We start from the raw sequence: 22,165 nt of genomic DNA, 5'->3' as shown, positions 1-22,165 counted from the left end.
AGTTTGTGTGGTTCTGAGACCCGCTGCCCCAATTTGTGCGGTTCTGAGACCCGCTGCCCCAGTTTGTGTGGTTCTGAGACCCGCTGCCCCAATTTGTGTGATTCTGAGACCCGCTGCCCCAGTTTGTGCGGTTCTGAGACCCGCTGCCCCAGTTTGTGTGGTTCTGAGACCCGCTGCCCCAGTTTGTGTGGTTCTGAGACCCGCTGCCCCAATTTGTGCAGTTCTGAGACCCGCTGCCCCAGTTTGTGTGGTTCTGAGACCCGCTGCCCCAATTTGTGCGGTTCTGAGACCCGCTGCCCCAGTTTGTGTGGTTCTGAGACCCGCTGCCCCAATTTGTGCGGTTCTGAGACCCGCTGCCCCAGTTTGTGTGGTTCTGAGACCCACTACCCTGGTTCATGAGCGCCTTCCATGACACGGCAGGAGGACCCTTGGCCAAACAACAATTAATTTCCTACTGCCCAGCATTTGGCTGGCCCCACATGGACTCAGAGACGCACCCCCCCCCCTTCTGCAGTTTGTAAATTATAACCAAATCAACCCTGCCTTTGCTTTCAGAAAGGAGGGGCTGTCCATGGTTCTGCTGAATGTTCCCAACCGAAAGATGGCTCCCAAGAGCCCTCTCTGCCCTCTTGGGCTGCCTCCATCCACCAGGTTGAAACCTCCCTGAGGGCAGGGATTGTGTGTATGTGTTACATGCACGTTTGTGGATACACGGATAATACACGGATACACACATACACCGATGTTAGGATATGTAATGTATACATACATCTCCAGTGCTCAGCATAGTGCTTAACACACAATAAGTGCCTAATAAATGCTTTCTTCCCTTCATACCTGTGTTCTTGTCCTGTCCATTCACAGTAGATGGAAATTTAGACCACAATCTCCTCAGGGGCATGAACTAGGCCGTTGTCTTTTATTCCCAGGGCCAAAAGGCTGGGCATCGCCTCCCCTCAGGACCTCCCTTGTCACTTACTCACTATAGGGAAGGACCCTTGTAGCTCAGGGATATTAAAGGTACTTGAAGTCAGGAAAAACTGAGTCCAAATTTGACCCCAGATGCTGACAAGCTGGGGGATGTTGGGTCAGTCACTCAATCTCTGCCTCAGTTTCCTCAGTGGTAAAATAGGATAATAAGACAAATATGCAACAATATTTATAAAATACTTTGCCACTCTTAAAATGCTACTTATTGTATAAGAACATGTACACAAGTGTGTATCCAAGAATAATGATATATTTTATGCACGTGTCCATATCCATAATGCATGTGTATGTCTATATATGTATATATACATAGGATTGCATATACAGATAGAGGAAAGAGAGGTAGAGGTATACAAATATGTGTCTACATATATACACACAATACATACTTATATGTATATACACAAATATGGGACATGCATGTGTATTTGTGTATATGGGATATCTATCTGCACACACTACCTAAACATAGAAAGTATATTACACATGTCCATGGGTGCAGCTAGTTGGCGCAGAGGATAGAGCACCAGGCTTTGGACAGTCTTCTCCCCAGGTTCAAATCCGACCTCAGACACTAACTGGGTGACCCTATTTGCTTAAGTCACTTAATCCTGTTTGCCTCATGAACTGGAGAAGGAAATAACAAACTGCTCCAGGATGTTAGCTAAGAGTAGCTCAAATAGGATCACAAAGAGCTTAGGTGACTGAACATGACAAAGCAAAATATATGTACATATATATATATATATACACATGTATGTTTGCATATATGAATATCTATTTATATCTATCCATGTATCTGTCTGTCTGTCTACCTATCTAGCCATCCATCCATCCATTTACCTATCTATTTATTTCTATCCATCTATCCATCCTTCTATTTATATATTTATTTATATCTATCCATCTGTCTATCTATCTATCTATCTATACATATCCGTTCATTTATCTATTTATATCTATCCATCCATCCATTAATCTATCTATCTTTCTTTCTACCTATCCATATCCATTTCTCTCTGTCTGTTTCTTATCTATCTATGTATCTATCTCCTCCCAACAAAGAGAAGCAGCATATGGAAGGGCAGCAGGAAAACCTAGGTTCGTGTCCTCCCTCGGACACCAGCACCTCGGGAAGCCTCAAGACCGACCCTTAGGGGCCAGGCGGCACATCACCTGTAGCAGACCTTGAATCTGTCGGTTCTGTTTAATTCGGTTGAGTTAGAGCCACGCAGTGTGATCATGTGCCCATGTGAGAGACACGCTTCTCTCTCTGCATTTTGATTTGGAAGCCATCACTAGGAACGCTGAGCCTCAGTCAGGCTCTGATTGCAGATTGCTGCCAAATGGCACAAGGGGAAATGCAGAGAGTCCATTGGCTGATTTTGTCATTTCCAAAAATACTCCAGGCTTTAACGCTCTGACCTGAGAGGGGGTGAGGGGAGGAAACCTGTGGATTGAGGCGGCTTTAAGCAAATCCTCCTCATTCAGGGAGCCATAAGCTCCTGGTGCTCAGCAGCAAGTGTCCAGAAGGCACCTTGTCAACAGAACCCAGATGGGAGCTGTCCTGGAACAGGCAGGAGTAGGAGGGGCCACCAAAGCATCTGCTCCATCACAGGCCTGTCACATGGACTGAAAGCCTGACTCAGTTGGGAACTAGAAGTAGATGATATTGTCATGACTCACTTGTCTGCCTTTTTCTCATCTGCGTTTGAGACTTGGGGGCCGCAGCCATCTCCCCACAGGCCATGGTGAGCATAGGGCAAGGAGGAGTGCTAAAGGGGGGTCAGTCCGAGCTCCAGCCCTGGGGTGTAGCCATGGGTGGGCAGGAAGCTGAGGCTTCTCTAAGGAGAAGATGGGGCTAAAGATGGGTCCAGGCTTCAACCTCCAGGATGAGCCGCCACCGCGCTGAGGGGAGATCAGGGCAGGGGATGGGCTCACTTGTGCTGCGTGAAGGTATAGGAGCCTGCTCCAGAATGCACCCGGTTTATAAACTGGCTGCTAGAGGGGAAGACTGAAGTTTGAGTTGCAGGAACTAAAGGGAACAAACACACTGACTATAAAACTCAGGTACTCACTTACCCCCTTCTATGAACCTTGAGAGCTATGCCCTGGGCGACCCCATCAGCCCAGCTGAGGGTCTCCTGCCCTTTTACCCCAGCTGTCTTGATTGGTTTGTCCTAGGCTGGACCAGGTTTCCCATCCATCACCCCATTGAATAAGTATCTCCTCCATCCCCCATTTTTCTCCTCTTCTGTGAGAACAATAATCAATTCTCCATCCCCATCATTTCCCCTGGAAAGGGGACTTTCTAGGTTCCATTCATCATCTAGTGATTTCCCAGATCAAATATCCCTTCCCTAACCCTCCACCTGCTGTGTGTACTATCTCTCCCCTAGAATGTAACTTCCTAGAAGAGCGGAACTGTTTCAACTTTTATATTTGTATCCCAAAACTTAGTACAGTTATTAGTACTTAGTAAATGTGTAATAAATTTGTTTCCTTCATTCATTCATAAATCAATAAACATTTATTAAATGCCCACTATGTACCTACTATGTAATGAGCACTGAGGATACAAAAAGAGGCAAAAAATAAGCTCCTGCCCTCAAAGAGCTTACAATCTAATCCATTTATCTCCATTTTGCAGATGGAAAAACTGACACCTGGAATGTGACTTACCCAGGCTCCCACAGGCAGAGCTGTAACTAGAAATTCTGGTGTCCAGGGAAAGCCCCATAAAACACAGTTGGTAGAAGCAACATGAAAGGCCTCCCTGTGGACAACCAGAGAGAGGAAACAGGGCACGGTCAAGCGGAGGAGGAGCAAAGTCTTTGGAACAGGAAGGGCTTCATTGGTTAGCTCTCCCCTGGAATTAGCTAGATCACATGTTGGATATCCCTGTATGGCCATAGGCAAGCACTCAGTCTCTGTCTGCCTCAGTTTCTTCATTATTAAAATGGGGGGGTATCAACATCCTCTATCTAAGAGGGGTTAAAAGAGATAATATAGGAAAAATTTGAAATATTTTTTTAATTTTAAAATAATACTTAAACTTTAAAAATATTCAAAGTCATATATATATGCATATATATATATTCACAGATGGACACACAGACACATAGACAGCTAATTATTATTAGCTATTATTGTTTGGATCTTTATTTTTGCTAACTCATTGCTATGTTTGGTTATCTCTATCTTCTGGAGGAATCCAAATGTCAATTCAAATCATTTCAGTAGCCATTTATTAAGTGTTGTTCCTAACAGCCTACTATGTGTCAGACACTGTACTGAATGCTAGCGATAAAAATTAGGAAAAAAGGAGGATGGTCTCTGCTGTCAAAAATACATATAATATCATGGAAGAAGACAACAAACAAAAGAAAGTTGAAAACCAGGAGGTGGGGGAATCCAGCAAGGAGCAAGGATGTTCCCTAGAGTAGAATCATGCAAGATTAAGCGTTACCTGGAAAATGTTGATGTCTCTAGAGAGGAAGGCTTTGGGAGGGATTTAGGGGTCTTCCCTTCACCCTAGTTGGAAAGTATCAAATCCAGTCAATCCTTATGGTAATGAGATATCATGTGACATTAGCACCTTTTAAGTGTCAGTGCCCTGAGAGAAAGCACCATTTGCTTTGCCTTAGGTATGGCTCCACATAGAGATATCGAATGTCAGAGAGCTGTGATATTAATTCCCAGATTCCCAATCCAGGCTAATTCCCATTACTCTACAGTGCCGCTCAATCTAAATATGGAACTTTCTAAATCCTAACATTTTAACAGCTAAAAATAAAAGTAAATTACCACACCATAAGATGGACTAAGAGCGGGAATCATTCTGGCTTTAGGGTTGCTAGAGAAACGTTGATAGGAGCATGAATCATGTTGAGCCTGACATCCCACTGAAAGGGAGATGGCAGAGTGATGGTGGCCAGTCCCAGGAGCTAACTGAAAATCTCAAATCTTTATAGTCTAGTTGATCTGATAAAAGATTGTGTGGCCATATTTTTGTTTATCAGTATATTTAGTTGCTTGAGTTGCCTGTATTTCTCTGCACTTTAACCATGGATTTATTTTTATACTCTGTTATGTAGCAAAATGACTCTTGTGCGTATGTGAGTATGACTGGAGCTCTCATATAGATGGAGTCATTGGAGTCTTGCTTCCCAAGATGGAGTAGTGTGATATAATTCATGAAACACTTACTAAGCATCTACCATATGCAAACACTCTTCCAGGTTCCTGGGATGCAATGACCAAAAAAGTATTCCCTCAATGTGATTTATTATTATTATTCAGTAATTCAATGGCTTTGCTGTTATGGATGTGAGACACTGCATACAATAATCTCTAAAGAACATGGCAAAAAATCCCTGCTTCTCTGTGCTGCTTACCATGTATTTCCTTTTTCTTTTCAAAACATATACACAGATAATTTTTCAGCGTTGACCGTTGCGTAACCTTGTGTTCAGATTTCCCCTTCCTTTCCCCACCCCTCCCCTAGATGGCAAGCAATCCAATATATGTTATAAATGTCAAAATATATATGTTAAATACAATATTGTAAACATATTTATACAATTATGTCATTGCACAATAAAAATCAGATCAAAAAGGAAAGAAAATGAGTAAGAAAACAAAATGCAAATGAACCACAAAAGAAGTGAGAATGCTATGTTGTGATCCACACTCAGTTCCCACAGTTCTCTCTCTGGGAGCAGATGGCTCTCTTCATCACAAGATCCTTGGAACTGGCCTGAATTGTCTCATTGCTGGAAAGAGTCACGTTCTTCGTATAATATTGATGTCCCCGTGGCTTATCATTTTTAACCAATGTTTTGTTTTATATGTGGAAATTTTGGTTGCCGAAGAGGCAGACTTAAGTGTGCATGACAGCAAAACTGTACAAATCAACTTGGGACGTATCTAAGAAAAGCCTCTCAGGCAAAATATTGAGGAGAGATGTAGAAGGTTCTGACAAGCAGACAGCGAATTGTCCTGAAGACTGTCCCGAGGAGAGCTGTGTAGAGGTAATATAACAACTAAGGTAACAATGAGCGAAAGACATGATTTTCCCTCAGCTCATTCCATGTGATTGTTATAACTTAAAAAAAATAATAAATAAACTGAGGACCGTGGAAATATTGTGTAAGGATGTCTGGAGAGATACCTCAAAAGAAGTGGAATGATTCCCTTTCACATCGTTAGAGATGAGTCACTGCTTATGAGGAGGCAATGATTTGACTCAGAGGCTACAAACAAAAATTCATGAGAAGCGATAGCCAGAAAAAGAAACAGGAGAGTAAACTGAGTGCAGGGCATATTTAGGAATCTGGGAAGGGAAGACATAGAAGGAGAGGCAAAAGAAGATGCTCCCAGCCATCATAGCTTACATCTTGACTTGCACATGAATTGGAAATAAGTTGATCCAGATTTGCCCAAAGTCATCGGTCTTCTTCCCATCTACCAAGGTCATTGAAGTCCACTAGAGGACAAAAGTCAAAAGAGCTGGCGATGAAGCCTTGAGGATCTTAATTGTCTGACCAAGCTCTAAGAACCCCACAGCACCTGCTGGCCATTGGAGCAATGTGTTTCCATCAATCCATTCCATCAGGTAAAGTCTTCATATACTTGGAATAGCCATACCCAAAATTCACTTCTGAGGTCACTCATCTCTTGCTCTGATTAACTCATCTTCGAGACAATTTTATCAGGGGTGGCCACCAATTCATGCTACACCTTCCTGGAGCCACAGGGGAGTGCTGGGTGACAGGTAGACACCTAAAGTGGATGAGCAGTCCTGAAAAGGACTAAGCAAGCTCTCACTCCATAGGTGCTAATTCTCCATGAGCACCCCATACATTCACCCACCCACCCCCTGCTGAAACGGGTGACTGAAGAGCCTGACTTTCAGTCATTCAGTCATCAAAAAATCAAGCTGAAATAGGTGAAATAGGCTTCTCAAATGTTTTGCCTAGAAACCTATTGGGGGAAACAAAGCACTGTTTAATTAGTTGGTCAGAAAAAGGGTTCATCTACTGAGAGAGCTCTTTTTCAGCTGCTGTGCTAATTAGAGAGAAATGATTCCTCAACTCTTGCAGTTTATAGATATATCTGAGCATATTTTTCTCTAGATCCATCTGCAAATTGAGAGTAGAAACCATTGAGGAGTATACTTTTGCCTTAAAGGGTTTGAGAGATAAAATCAGGGTTAGAAAGAGGGGCTTTGCATCAGTTTTGCTATAAGCTGTGATTATTAGAAAAGAGACTTGGTTTGCTAAAAAGCTGATTGGAAAAAGCAGAATCCCACTGAGTGAAGATCTGCCTGGGCTTATCCGCATTGCCCAGAGAGCCAACCTGAGGAGGAGCTTTGTAATTCTGGGATCTGCCAGGCACTGAGCAAACACAATGGACTGGAGAAAAGCATCATGCTCTTTCAGCAGACTCTTAAGGGTGTCTGTGAGCTAAAAGTGCTCGTCACTGTTCTTCAGCTAGAGATAGAAGAGAAGCTTTGTCCACCAGAAGAGACTAGAAGGGGAGTACCTAGTGGAGAGGCAGCTTGGTGTGGAATACTCCTGCGCCTCTCTAAACAGTGTGACCAAAGTTTATGATTGGACAACAGAGTTTGAATTGTCCTTGCTTTTGCCTCTGTTGAACTGAAGAATTACTCCTGACTTTGCCTTTTGCTGATTAACGCAGTGATCATGATCACTTTTGCCTTATCTTTTCTGTTTTATATCTTGAGTCAATAGTTACTGTTGCTGATTGATTTTGGTGTAAATGAGAAACATGTCCATACAGTTCAGTGGCTTGTAGGGATTCACCATCCTTTTATCAATGGTGTCCTTAGGATCCCAAGAGAGGCTTTGAGGCAGTGTGGACCCTCTCTGGGGACATCAAAGATGGGTGCCAATGGGGGATGAACAGGCCAGTCCCAGCTGGGAGAGAGGGAGCCTGGAGAAAGATAGGAGGCACCCAGGCTACACTTGGATAAAACACAGATTTGCAGATGACATCAAGCTGGGAGGGATGGCTAGCCCACCAGATGACAGAGTAAGAATCCAAAAATATTGTGACAGGTTAGCGTAATGGGCCAAATCTAACAATATGAAATCAAACAACAACAAATATAAAATCTCACGCTTGTATACAAAAATCACCTCCACAAGTAGAAGATGGGGTTTTAGTCGTGGCGAGCTTGCAGTTATTGTGAAAGATCTCTGGGTATCTGAGTGGATCTTAAGCTCCATGTGGATTGAGAGTGTACTGCAGCAGCCAAAAAAGCTAATATCATCTTGGGCTAAAGTAGGGGGGTATCACTTCTGGGAATAGGAAGTGACCGTTTCTCTGCATTCTGCCCTGGCCAGACTGCCTACATGGTATTGTGTTTAGTTCTGGACACCACAGTTTCTGAAGGATATGGATGAGCTGGAGAGAATTCAGAGGAGATAACTAGGATGAAGAAAGGCTTTGTGTCCACTCTGTGTGAGAATGGGCTAAAGGAACTTTGGATTTTTTGCCTGGAGAAGACTCAGAAAGGACATGGTAGTTCTTTTCAAATATTAACGTGGAAGAAGATTTAGACTTGTCCCATTTAGCCCCAGGTTCAGAACTAACAATATCTAAAGAGATCAACTGAGGCTGGGTGCCAAGAAACCCATTCTAGCCACGTGAACTGTCCCAAAGTGGAACAGAAGGCTCTGAGAGGTCGTGGGCTCCTCTGCCTTGGAAGGCTTCAAACATCTGAGTACTTGTCTGGGATGTCAAAAATGGCATATTTTGGGGGTATAAGTTGGATTAGATGGTACCTTCCAACTGTCTAATTCTATAATTCTGGGAAAATCAACTAAAATGAAATAATTATTGCTCTTCTTTTTATTTTTCAAATGACTGAATGGGCAACTGAATGGGCAGGTGGTGTCATAGCTGCCCTGGATGGAGACCTAGGAGGGAGAAAGAAAGGACTAGTTTCATTCCAAATACCCCAATCCTGCCTGGGTTTTTAAACACAATCTCCCCAAGACCAGAGAGTGAGAAAAACAAGGCCCTATGCTACATAGGTGGAGAATAGCAGTGGAGATTGTAGAGAGTGATGTCAATGAGCTAAGACGACAGTGTCGTTATAAATGGCTTAGTGAAACTTGCAGCACTGAGTTTTTCCATATATTTCCTTCCAAGGTACGTTGCATTTAGCTGGAAAGTATGGTGAATCTGAAGCACAGCTATTCAAGGGAGATAGTAATTGTAAATCACTGAGCACAGCGTCTGACCAGACTCATCCTCATCGTCACTATTCAGATTTCGGGGCATTCTAATTCCCTCCCATTGGAAGGTTCCGTGAAAGGGGTCCTTGCCCCACATATCTCAGTGTAGATATCCAATGGGGTTCTGTATGCTTTGCAAAAGGGGAGTTGGCTCTTCCATTGGCTAGGACTCCTTAACAGTGAAAGGTCCCCACATTTGAAGGAAAACACCTTACACTCAGACTATGAAGATCCTGGTCCTCACCCCCAGGAAAATATCCCAATGCTTGTTGATTTGTTCATAAAATCTAATTGGAGACGTTAGAAATAATCTAGTCCCACAGCTTCATTTATAAATGAAAGAACTGAGTCACAGAGGTCATACAATCTAAACCTGGAAAGCATCCCCCTCATTTCCCAGATAAAGAAACTGAGGCTGGGGGTGTAAAAGGACCAAGATCACACAAATATAGTATTAGCTGAGTAACTAGAAGAAAAGCTGTTTAACCTTTCTTAGCCTCCATTTTTTTTTCATCTAGAAAATAGGGATTATAATACTTGTCCTAGCAATATGCAAGGGAGGTTAATGGGTGGGAGTGCTCTAAATACAGTTGACTTCAGCCTCAGTTTGCTCATCTATTAAATGGGTTCATAATAGCATTAACTTCACAGGGGTTGTTGATGCTTATATATAAGATATCACCTGGCATATACATACATGTGTATGTGTATATATATATATATATATATATATATATATATATATATATATATATATACACACACACGTGTATATAAGTATGTATCTTCATATACACAAAATACTTCATATACACCCATATACATACATATATGTGTGTTGTGTATGTGTATATGTGTATATACATATAGACTCACATATACCTTTATACACATACACTTAAACAGATATAAGGCTATGGCTTTCTATGAAGTGCTTTGTAAACTTTGCTATATAAATGTGAGTTCTTATTATTATCATTTAAACTCTTCACTGCCTCTCTGTGGGAGCTATTCATTAATAAGGTAGGAGGTCTAGATAAACAAAGTTTGCTAAGAATAGCTGGTTTCTCTGACTCACAACATAGGTGTCATGTGGCTTTCTTTAAGTCGCGCTTCCTCCCCCAAGCACGGAGCAGATTCCTTCCCTGACCTTTTTTGCCATCAGTTAATTTCTTCCCTCCCTCCCTAACATTTCATTTATTTCTCATTCCGCTCTACACCTGTTCTCCAAACCTGGCAGATGGCTTTCTTTGGGATGTCACTTGAAGAAGTGACTTTCATCTCGGAATGTTTATGTTGTTTGGGGGAGGAGGAGGGAGAGGGAGGAAGGGTGGGTCACCATAGATGCTGTCAGTGCTTCCTCCTCCCTGTGCATGGTGGGGGAGGACGGGGAGGAATCAGCATTTATCTGGTTCCTACTATGGACTGTACTAAGTCCTTCACAAGTATTCTTTCACTTGACTCCCACAGAAATCCTAAGAAGTAGGTACTATTATTATTCCAATTTTCTAGTTGAGGAAACTGAGTCACACGAGTGAAGTTACTTGCCCTAGAGTCACACAGCTAGTGTCAGCATCTGGATCTGAACTCGGGACTTGATTCCAGGCTCGGTTCTCCATCTACGCCCTGTGAGGACCTGCTCAGAGTCTGGTGGCAACCTTGTAAACAACCTCCTTGGAGACATTATACTTGCACACCTTTCTTTTAAGAAATAGATTAAATTTATTTATTGTTACATTTTAAGTTCTGAACTGTCTCCCTTCCCCCCCTTCCCAGCCCACACTAGAGGTGTGTCCACCCTTTGACATATTAATAAATATGTATGAAAACATAACATACATAATTCAATTTATCAGCCCCTTTCTTCCTGGGTCCTGTTTCCCTCTGTCGATTACCCTCAGTTTATCCTGTCTCTGCTCTGTTTGTCTATAGTTGTTTCCTGGTTGTCTTCCCCATTCGATTGTGAGATCTTTGAAGGGAGGGGCTGTCTTTTTCTTTGTATCCCTAGCACTTAGTACAGTTCTTGGCATATAGTAGGTGCTTCATAAATATGTGTTGACCTAATTAGACCTTAGAATGCTACAAAAATACGAGCCGCTAATATGATTTCATTCTTTCCTTCTCTCCAGCCAGTCTGCCAACTCTGTCTAAAGTGACCAGAAGCCTCTTTGGTTAAGCAGCAGGTTGGTGGAAGGAGGGAATGAATGAATGAATGAATGAATGAATGAATGAATGAAAGAGAAAGCATTTATGGAGCATTTACTCAGTACTCAGCTCTGGAAAGGAAGATACAGTAATCCTTCCCTCACAGAATATATATTCTAAAAGAGGAGGGCAGCAAATATATGGGATTAGAGGCCCAGAAGAGGATTGGGGTCTGAGGCATAAAAGGGAGGCTGAGTCAACGTATTAAACAGCTGGCTGATGTGGGATTTCCAAAAGCAATGATCCTTTGGGTTTGATCACAGCAGCCAGAGAAAGAGGAAAGTGGACACATGGGGGATGAAGAGGGTCTATCGGAACAGGTGGATCGATGGAAAGATGTTCCAAATGGATGCTCTGATAGGGTGTGAATGTTGAAGCGGGTTGGTACCCTGTGATGTCAGGAGCCAGAGCGCTAACCAATTGGATGGTGTCAGGAAAAAGCTTGAAAAAGCCAGAGATTAGGGGAGGAAAGTGCCCTCCCAGCAGGGAGCCTCAGATTTGGGGACCCTTTGGGGGGTCATAATATAGACATGCAAGGGAATTATTAGAAATGGCTAGAAAAATGATTATCAGTTCCGAGAGGGCAGACACTCTCTCTTTTTCTCCTCTTCTCCCCTCTCTCCCTCTTCCACCACCCATCTAGCTTAGTCTGCAGTCAGGAAAAAAAGTCTGTGTGGAATTGCAGGTGAAAATGGCATTTGCTCTGGAATCCCCAGCCCCAGATCATTGGGAGGAATTTTAGGGAAGATAGTTAAATGGCTTTCTAAGAATCTGGGAAACTTGCCTTTTGAAAAGCACAAGACATTGGATCTATGTGCCCCCAGGGGAAAAAGTAGTTTTCTTATCATTGTTCGTCATTTGTTTAGTCCAGTGGGTGACTGTGGCTACCCCAGTTTATTTTGTTAGACATTCTTTTTTCATTATCTTCCCTTTTAGCTCTATCTCCTTTTAGTAATCCTCAGCTTTTTCAGTGAGAACAAATGTCAGTTACGAAAGATGAAAGGGAGCTCTCCATTATCGGCACTAAATAAATATCAGTCCTAATGGGAAAAAGAACAAGTGATGGACAGAGTACATGTTTCACAAAAATGCCCTAGACTGTGCCAGGCAGGGAGGGAGGGAGGGAAGAAAAGAAAAAAGCCAGTTCAGATCCCTGCCCTTGAGGGGTTTCCAGTCTATGCGATGAGATGGCCACAAATAGAACCCACCGCACGTCAGAGTGAGCAGATCTCTGACTAGGATGGCTGCATCGGTGCTTTGTCACAGGACACAGAAATTCAGAGGATTCAGAGATTTAAAATAGCGATGTGGGGGCAGCTCGGTGGCGCGGTGCATAGAGCAGAGCTGCAGCCCTGAAGTCAAGAGGACCTGAGTTCAAATTTGACCTCAGACAGAGCAAGTCACTTAAACCCAACTGCCTCAGCAAAAAAGCAAATACATAAAATAAAATAGTGATGTGAAAAGACTACACAGTTTTCTAAGATAACATTTACCTTTTTAAAAAATATTTTTAATTAATTTTTATAATTATAACATTTTCTTTGACAGGACATATGCATAGGTCATTTTTTTACAACATTATCCCTTGTACTCCCTTCTGTTCCGAGTTTTTCCCCTCCTTCCCTCCACCCCCTCCCCTAGATGGCAGGCAGTCCCATACATATTAAATATCTTATAGTATAGCCTAGGTACAATATATCTGGGCAGAACCGAATTTTGTTGTTGTTGTTGTTGTTGTTGCAAATGAAGAATTGTATTCGGAAGCTAAAAATAATCTGGGAAGAAAAACAAAACAAAACAAAACAAAACAAAAAAATAATGCTCACAGTTTACACTCATTTCCCAGTGTTCCTTTTCCGGGTGTAGCTGATTCTGTCCATCATTGATCAATTGGAATTGGATTAGCTCTTCTCTTAACATTTACCTTTTGACACATCTTGGGTATGTTACTACCGGGGTACCCTTCTCCCCTAGGCTTTATTTCAGCAAGGTAGAAACTACTGAATTTAGCACTAAGATTGCAAGAATAACTAGTTAACACAAATAGCTTCTAGGTAGTCAGCCATCTCCCCAGAACCTGGGCCAGGTCAGTTCCTCCCCAGGCCCACCTCATCCACAGCTCCTGGGGGGTACCTTCTCTTGCAGCATCCCAGGATCTCTATTTCTCCTCCCCCATTGGCAGGGGGATGAGAAGAGGCAGGTTCACTCAACTGAATGTATCTTAATTGTTCAGATCCTGGAGTGGTTTGCCATTTACTTTTCCAACTCATTTTAAAGATGAGGAAACTTAAGGCAAACAGGATGCCCAAGGTCATGCAACTAGAAAGGGTCTGAGGTCAGATTTGAACTTAGGAAGATAAGTTTTCCTGACTCCAGACTGAGGGCTCAATCCACTGTACCACTATGTCTTAATAACTCCTTTTATTATTTGTACATCATTTTACACAGTTCATTTGGGAATGCATTTTGTAACAGTCCCTCAAATCAGGTTCTGATAAAATGGATTGGAGAAGTACAGCAGACCATAGAATTTATTTTTTTTTTATGAAATAGACCTTTCTGCCTGAGAGGCAGCACATCAGAAAAGACCAGGGTTACAGACTTAACTTTTGTCTGGGAGGTGATTCGAATCCAAGTCTCTCTGTTGTGTCCAACACACTTTGTGATGCTGCTTCTTTTTTTCCTTCTCTCTGAGCCTCACAACAATACAGTGAGATGAGTAGGGCTCTCTTTCTAGTGATAGATTTGACGTAAGCATGGCTGTGTGGCTGCCTTTAGTGCCAGAGGATTCTGAAAAGGCTTCTCTTTCCTCATCCCTTCCCTGTTTCCCTTCAGAGTGCCATCAAACCCTAGGCTTATACTCATTTTATATGTACTTTTGTGATGTTGTATGTCAATCTAAAGGGACCTGAAGGGCCATGAAGTCTAATAGCCTCCTTTACAGATGAGGAATCTAAGACCAGTAGAGATGAAGGAGTCATTGACTGATGGTAATTGGACCCAGATCCTTAACTCCAGAGCCATAATTCTTCCATTCTTTTGCACTGGTTTCTTCTCAAAGAGAATATGACATCCTTGAGATCAGAGGTGGGTTCCTTCTTCCTTCCATCAAGTCGTACCTGACACATAGAAAGAACTTAATAGAGGCTTGTTGACTGATTGTTTGAGGTCAGGAAAGCCTGCCTTCAAAGTATACTTCTGACATTTTCTAGCCGTGTGGTCTTGTTGAAGACCTCACGATGCTCAGATTCCCATTCTGTAAAGAGGGAGGATAATGCACACAGGAGTTTGAGTGCTTTGCACTTTTGATTTATTTGTTTTTGTTTTTGTTTTTTGCTGAGGCAATGGGGTTAAGTGACTTGCCAAGAGTCACACAGCTAGTAAGTGTCTGAGACCAGATTTGAACTCAGGTCCTCCTGACTTCAGGGCTGGTGCTCTGTCCACTGCGCTGCACTTTTGATTTAAAAAGCCAATTGTGAATCTTGTTGTTATATATTTAATTATAATTATAAGGGGCAACTAGATGGTTCAATGGACAGAGCACCAGCCTTGAAGTCAGGAGGACCCGAATTCAAATCTGGTCTCAGACACTTAACACTTCCTAGCTGTGTGACCCTGGGCAAGTCACTTAACCCCACCTCAGAAAAAAACAAATTATAATTATAGAAGTATATTATAATTATGCATCACATATAATAATGACACATAATATAGTTATTATACACACATATGTGTCTATATATGAAATGCCTCATTGCATGACCTGCCTGCTACAGTTGGTTTCGAGGGCCCTAAGAATCAGGATCATCGATCTAGCATTTCCTTCCCCCCCTCATAATCTCTAAAGAGAGCATGAAGGGAAATACGGTTCACAAACTGTAACGTTCCTTACAAAGGTCATCAACCTATATGAATTCCTCTCAAATTGTGGCTAATGGGGAAAGGAGAGTCACATTTCTATAGCACTTTACAATTCACAAAGCACTTCCCACAACTGTCTTATTAGTCTGGATAGAGAACTGGAACCAGAGATTTAAATCCTGTCTCACATATCAAGCCTTACCCTAGTGATGTGTCCAGGGACAAAATACATTCCACTACCCAGCCTCAGTTTCCTTATCTGTAAAATGCCTATCCCATAGAGCTGTTAGGAGGATTAAATGAGTTTCATGTAGGCAAGGCTCTTCTGATAGATGAAGCTCAGTTTTAAGTACTTTTCCCCCTTCCCCCCAAAAAAAATCACCTCTCTAAACATATAGATATACTTGTTGTCTCTCCACAGAATATAAACTACCTGTGGGCAGGGTTCCTTCAGTCCGGTCTCTGTATCTCTTGTTCCTCAGACACAGTGAGATGTTTAATAAAAGGTTTGTCTACTGAGGCTACATACCTGTGAGCTATTGGGCTAATTAGGTTCGGTTGGGTTTTTGGAGGCCACTTCTCATTTCATGGGTTTAAAAACGCAGCCTCCTTGTGGCCCAGCTGATCAGCACCTGCTCTGCTGCTTAAAAACTTTAGTGAGAAGTCTAGGGCACGAAAAGATGGAAGGGACTCGGTCACATAGCCAACAAGTATCAGAAGCTCCATTCAAACTCAGCTCCTTCTTTACTCGACCTTCTAAAGTAAAGGTGTCAAACTATGCTCTAGGTAAAGCACCTGGTGTATGGCCTGGACCTGATTAAAATAGAACAAGGCAATGTTTAACAAAATAAATAAATAATACGATATAACACAGATAATGTTCATTGGGGGTTTTCTGTGCTAATGTGTGGCTGACAGGAAGTCTATTCTCTGAACCAGGCTGGCTTAAAATTAGCATTATGACACAAATATTAATTCATCCCATCTTGCAGATGAGATCATTAAGGCCAAAGAAGCAAAGTGACTGGCTCAGAGTCACACAGCCAGGCTATGTCAGAACTTGAACCAGGACTCTGACTCTAGAGCCAAGCTGTCTCTCCAGGGAGAAGGAGAGCACAGCCTTGGAGTTTCACAGGAATCTTAGCCTCAGACTATCCAGTCTAACTTTCCTCGTTTTACAGATGAGGCAGCTGAGTTCCAAGCAGGATCTGAACTTGGGTGATATTAATGGCACCCCCCCCACCCTCCCATTTTCCCATCTCTATAAGCAGCCATATTACAGGTGGACAAAGTCTCTGACTGCAGAGCCGGAAGCCAGCTAGTACCTGTTCAAGCAGAAAGGCTCCTACAGCCCCTTTGAGACCCTGTGACTTTCTGTTGAACTCTGGGAGGTCAGAGCTTGATACAACTGCCAGAGAGAAAGAAGGAATCACCTGCCAGGGCCTGGGTCTCCACCTGGGTCTGCAGCAGCCTTGCACCCACAAAAATCCTCCCCAATTTCATCTTTTTAAAAAATTTTCATTTAATTTTTCAATTAACAAGCACTTTTATTCTCCTGCTTTCTCTCTTTCTTCCTTCTTTCCTTTTTCCCTCCCTCCCTTTCCCTTTTTCTTTCTCCCTCCCTTTCTCCTTTTCTTTCTCCTTTTCTTTCTCCCTTTCTCCCTCTTTCTCTTTTTTTTATTTTTAAAATTTTATAATTATACATTTTTGACAGTATATATGCATGAGTAATTTTTTTATAACATTATCCCTCGTATTCATTTTTCCAGATTTTCCCCTCCCTCCCTCTACTCCCTCCCCTTGATGACAGGCAATCCCATACATTTTACATGTGTTACAATAAAACCTAGATACAATATATGTGTGTAAATCCCATTTTCTTGTTGCACGGTAAGTATTAGATTCCGAAGGTATAAGTAACCTGGGTAGATAGACAGTAGTGCTAACAGTTTACATTCACTTGCTTCCTTCCTTCCTTCCTTCCTTCCTTCCTTCCTTCCTTCCTTCCTTCCTTCCTTCCTTCCTTCCTTCCTTCCTTCCTTCCTTCCTTCCTTCCTTCCTTCCCTCCCTCCCTCCCTTCTTTCTCTTTCTTTCTTCTTCTTTCTTTCTTCTTTCTTTCTTTCCTTTCTTTCTTTCTTTCTTTCTTTCTTTCTTTCTTTCTTTCTTTCTTTCTTTCTTTCTTTCTTCTTTTCTTTCTTTCTTTCTTTCTTTCTTTCTTCTTTCTTTTCTTTCTCTCTCTGTCTCTTCCTCCATCTCTGACTGTCTCTCTTCCTTTCCTCCTTTTCACAAGTTGTCACCTCTCTCTTCTCAGACAGCACCTGGCAGTCCCCACGTGGACTTGCCGTGGGCGGCTTTCCCAGGGGAAGGCTGCCGTTGGAGCCAGTGCCCATCTTCCCCAGAGAAGGGCAGAGAGTCCCGCGGGGGCGGGGGCGCCGCCGCCGCCGCCCAGACCTCGGTCCAGGGCAGCACTGACCCCCTTCCCCACCGAGGGCGGCCGGGCGCCTGCACTCGGGCTCCCTGTCAGTGCCTTTGCCCTGCCCCCTCCCGTGTGACCTCCAGCCGGGCCGGGCTGCTCCCCGCGGGGTCTCCCTTTTGTTTCTTTGTGCCCAGGCCGCCCCCGGCTCCTCCCTCTGCGGGACTCTGGGTCCCGGGCGGCTGGGGGGGTTTCTTGCGCCTCGCCCCTTGGGGTGCCCGGGGTGGGGGAGAGCGTTTGTTGACGAAGTGACGTCAGCCGGGTTGGTTCGGTCTCGAATCGCCGGGAGCGGCCGAAGCAGCCCGGGCCGGCGGGCCCGCCCTCCCCCTCCCCTCTCGGAGCGGAGTGTGGGGGGGCCGGGGCGCCCCGGCTGCTGCCATCCGGAAGCCTCCTTGCGGTCCCGGGCCGGCGCTCGCGCGATCCCGGAGCGGTCCCTCCCCGCGGGCCCGACTCCCCCCCCCCCCTGCATCTGACAGGGCCCGAGCTTTAATCCCCTTCCCTGCCCCTGCTGCAATAGGATTAGCGGCGGCGGGGGCAGCGAGGGAAGTGCGTCACAGGTAGGAGCAGGCTGCATGTTTGGGAGGCTGGGGGGGGGGGGGGGTGCACGGAGGCCGGGGATGAGAAATAGGTTCTTGTGCGCTCTCCAGGGGTATTGTGTCAGGAGATGCGAGCGGGCTACCATGTGACAAGGTACAGGCAGGAAGGGATTGGCTGAGCCCCTGGCAGGCGTGTGAGCTCAGCGAGCTGTCCCTTTCTCTCCAGCATCTTCCTGCCATCCCGAGGTGGTCCAGGGCAGCCGCATCCACGGCCTGCCGCCCGCTCGGGCTCCGGCTCCCGTCTGGCGGCGGCGGCGGGGGGGCGGCTGCGGGGAGGGGGACGCCACCGTAACCAGGATCCTATTTTCCCGTGTTTTTCCAGGCTCCTTGGAAATTGAGGAATGCGATTCTGCCACCATGATGGAAGGTAGGTGATCCCCCTGCCCCGTTCCCCGGGAGGCTCCTCGGGCCCCGGGCTCGCCGGGATGTCTGGGACCGTTCCCCGAAATCGGGGTGCAGATGGGGCTGCTTCCCGGACGTGCTTGTGCAGCCTCCTGCCAGGCTCCGGCGCTGCGTGTGCACTTGCAGCAGCCTGCAGGCAGGCTCAGGCAGCAGAGCCCAGGGCTTCTCCTTAGCTGGGAGCACACAGATGTCTCCCCTGGACCAGAGAGACAGAGAGACAGAGAGACAGAGAGAGAGAGAGAGACAGAGAGAGAGAGAGAGAGAGAGAGAGAGAGAGAGAGAGAGAGAGAGAGAGAGAGAGAGAGAGAGAGAGAGAGAGAGAGAGACAGAGACAGAGACAGAGAGAGAGGGGGGGGGAGACAGAGAGAGGGAGAGAGACAAGAGAGGGGGAGAGAGAGAGAGAGAGAGAGAGAGAGAGAGAGAGAGAGAGAGAGAGAGAGAGAGAGAGAGAGAGAGAGAGAGAGAGAGAGAGAGAGAGAGAGAGAGAGAGAGGGAGAGACAGACAGAAAGAGAGAGAGAAGGGGAGAGAGTCTTGTCACAGGAAAAGCTTGCAAATAAGTTAGGAGAGAGAAGGAGGCTTTTTCTGGGCTGGGCTCCTTGGGCTATCTCCATTAATCATTTACACTGGAAACTCATTTTCTGAATTCGGCATTACCCAAGAGAGGTCATTGACAAAGTTACCCACATGAGAACAGTCTTTTTTAGGGGATTTTTTTGATTTAAACAACAACAACAACTCCGAATCAGACAGGGTTGTTTTTCCTCCCTCTGCATCCGAGTTGTTTTTTCAAGAGTAAAGCCATGTTTCAGTTGACCGATTCTGGCCCACTACGGTCGGGGGACGGTTGGCCATCTCTCCCTTTGGCAACATTTGAGCAAAAATCTCCAGATTTAAACATGAAACCGGACCCAGAGGTTGCTGGGCTCTGTACAGATCTGACAATATTCCGAAGCTTCCCATACTCACCAGCTCCAAGCCCCATTTTGCTGCACCAAGGCTTATTAACCCTGTGCCATGGGCCCTCTGTCAGTCATGAAAGGACAACTCCCCGCTGGTGTTGACAAGCTGGCTATTTAGTGGAAAGAGGAACTTTTTCCTGTGTGGATGCATTATGAACTATATTATGCTGAATTTAATTGCCTTTTCATCCCTGAGAGAGTAACAGCCCGAGGACACCTTTAAAACACACACGGCCATTAAACGGATGGGGAAATAAGCAGACTGACGAGAGCTGGCTTTGATTTTTTTTTTTTTGTCCCCTTCTCTCTCCATTTTCCCACAAGGGAATGAGGCAAAACTGTTGGCCTTCTTTAAGATGACAGGCAGAATTTATGTTCCCAGCCTAGATTTTACCAGTGCGGAAGATCATGCATTATCTTCCTATTATCCAGGATCTGTGCTGGGGGGACCGATTCTTTCTCTACCGGGCAGAGATCGGATGGAATGGGTTAAAATGTCTCTCAGAAACTCCCCCACATGTAAATTAAGGGGTTAATAGTGACATGTTTAACTCATTGTAGCACATCTATCTGGCCAGAATTTAATTTCTTTGGATTTAGTGGGGATATTGTACCATTTGTGTATGTTTGTGTATTGCTACTGTTCCTTAGAGGAAGGAAGAATCATTGAGTCATGATATTTCAATTTCGGGGGGGGGGGGGGAATCTCTATTTAAAAGACGGATTCTGTGTGATTTCATGTTGGAGCCTGTTTTCAAAGGCAAAGCCCTCGGAAGCCAGAGGTCCTTTCGACAGAGATGTAATAAATCAGATTTGCTGAGATGTGGGATTGAATCAGCTTCATGAACTCCGAATGGAGCTAAGCTTTTGCTGGCAGGGTACAGGCTCCTTTTTCCCCTCTCCCATTCAAGGCCCCTTGAGTATCAGTGTCTCTGGTGAAATCCTTCTCTCGCCATCTCCGAGGAACATGCCGGCCGTGCTCTTTCTGGTTTGCTTCGAGTGTCGCTCTGTGAAGTTACCGTGTACCTTTTGACTAGTAGTTTTAGAGACTGGATAATTAGAGTGTGGGACTTGAGCTGGCGACGCTGCTCGGTACCATTGCTGAGCCCTGTGTGATGGAGTCCATTGTACCGACTCGCAGTATCAGCCCGATAGGGTGAGATTCTTGTCCAAGGGCTCCCCCAAACTAAGATGGGAACCGAAGCAGGCTCATGCTGGCATTCGGTGTGCGCGATCGCTGGCCTCGTTGCCAATTCTGGTGCAGGATGGAAGCTCAGAATAGACATGAACTAGATGGGTGCTATTGAGGTACCTGCCTTTGGCTGAATGCTTAGAGCCTAGAGTCCTCCAAATTAGACTCATATTAAATATATATATATATGTATATATATGAAACATATATATACATATATATAATATATATATAATATATATAATTATAAAACTCATGTTTATAAGTCCTCCTAATGTTTGCTATTTAGGGCCATGTCTAGTCTTTCTGTAAAATGTTTTCAGTTTTTGATCATCATAATGTCTCCATGTGATTAGAAAAAGAGCTAAGAAACAAACTTGAAGATTGGGGGGAGAGATGAAAAGCTTGGTTACACATGATAGAAATAACCCCCCTTGGGCCTGGGTGGAGGGGCCTCTGTCTTTGTTACTTAATTTTCAGGGTTTGACCCACATAAGTTTGTGGTTCTTTAATATCAGAGCCCAAATTTCATGTAAAAGTGTTTCAGTGCTGTGTATAACAGCTGTGGTTAACCCAGCTTGATCCACCCAAAGGTAATGGGGCAGATAGTCTCAGATAATCTGTGAAAGCTGAAGTCTTGAAAAGGGGTTTTAACATGGCAGCTGCCCAGGGGGGCCACCCTTACTGTCACCTGGGGGGGGGGGAGAGAATGCTGGAGAATGTCTAGATTAAGGAAATCAGTGGACCTACTTTGGAAGGATAGAGAACTCCCAGGTGAGGAAACTCTCCCTGTCAATGCAGGTCAGCTCCTTCTCTGCAGGAGCAGCTAGATGGCGTGATGGATAGGGCAGTCTACTGAAAACGACTGAACACATGCCTTCTCTGCAACATAGAGTGTAAAGGAGTTGACTAGTGTCCTGAGCTATTAAAGTGATTTGCCTAGATTTCCCCAGAAATTATGGGTCAGAGACAGCATTTAAAGCAGGTCTTCCTAGCTTCAAGATGAGTTCTGTATCCTCAACACCCCACTGTTTCCCATGCTCTAGAAAACTAACCACATATGTTAGTATTATAATTAATGCTCAGATACCCACCACTCTCCTTGCTTTCCCTTCTCCTTCCCACATGCAAATATTTGCATAAATTAGGGTCTTAACCTTCTTTGTTTCATGAACACCTTTGGGAGGCTACAGATTCCAAGACATCCAATTTGTGCTTT

The 22,165-nt window shown here is 44.4% G+C and overlaps 1 protein-coding gene across 5 annotated transcripts in view; it reads left to right on the top strand.

Moving 5' to 3' along the window:
• Positions 1-22,165, top strand: part of SGIP1 (SH3GL interacting endocytic adaptor 1) — a 280,603-nt gene that overhangs the window by 36,149 nt on the left and 222,289 nt on the right. For all 5 annotated transcript variants that reach the window (XM_074265714.1, XM_074265713.1, XM_074265712.1 and 2 more), the window contains exon 3: positions 18,715-18,759. In XM_074265714.1, the coding sequence (XP_074121815.1) occupies positions 18,715-18,759 (45 nt within the window). The remainder of the gene's footprint in view (positions 1-18,714; positions 18,760-22,165) is intronic.

The sequence above is a fragment of the Sminthopsis crassicaudata genome, chromosome 4 (assembly GCF_048593235.1).
Source record: "Sminthopsis crassicaudata isolate SCR6 chromosome 4, ASM4859323v1, whole genome shotgun sequence".
Taxonomy (NCBI): domain Eukaryota; kingdom Metazoa; phylum Chordata; class Mammalia; order Dasyuromorphia; family Dasyuridae; genus Sminthopsis; species Sminthopsis crassicaudata.
This window is presented reverse-complemented; position numbering and strand designations above follow the sequence as displayed.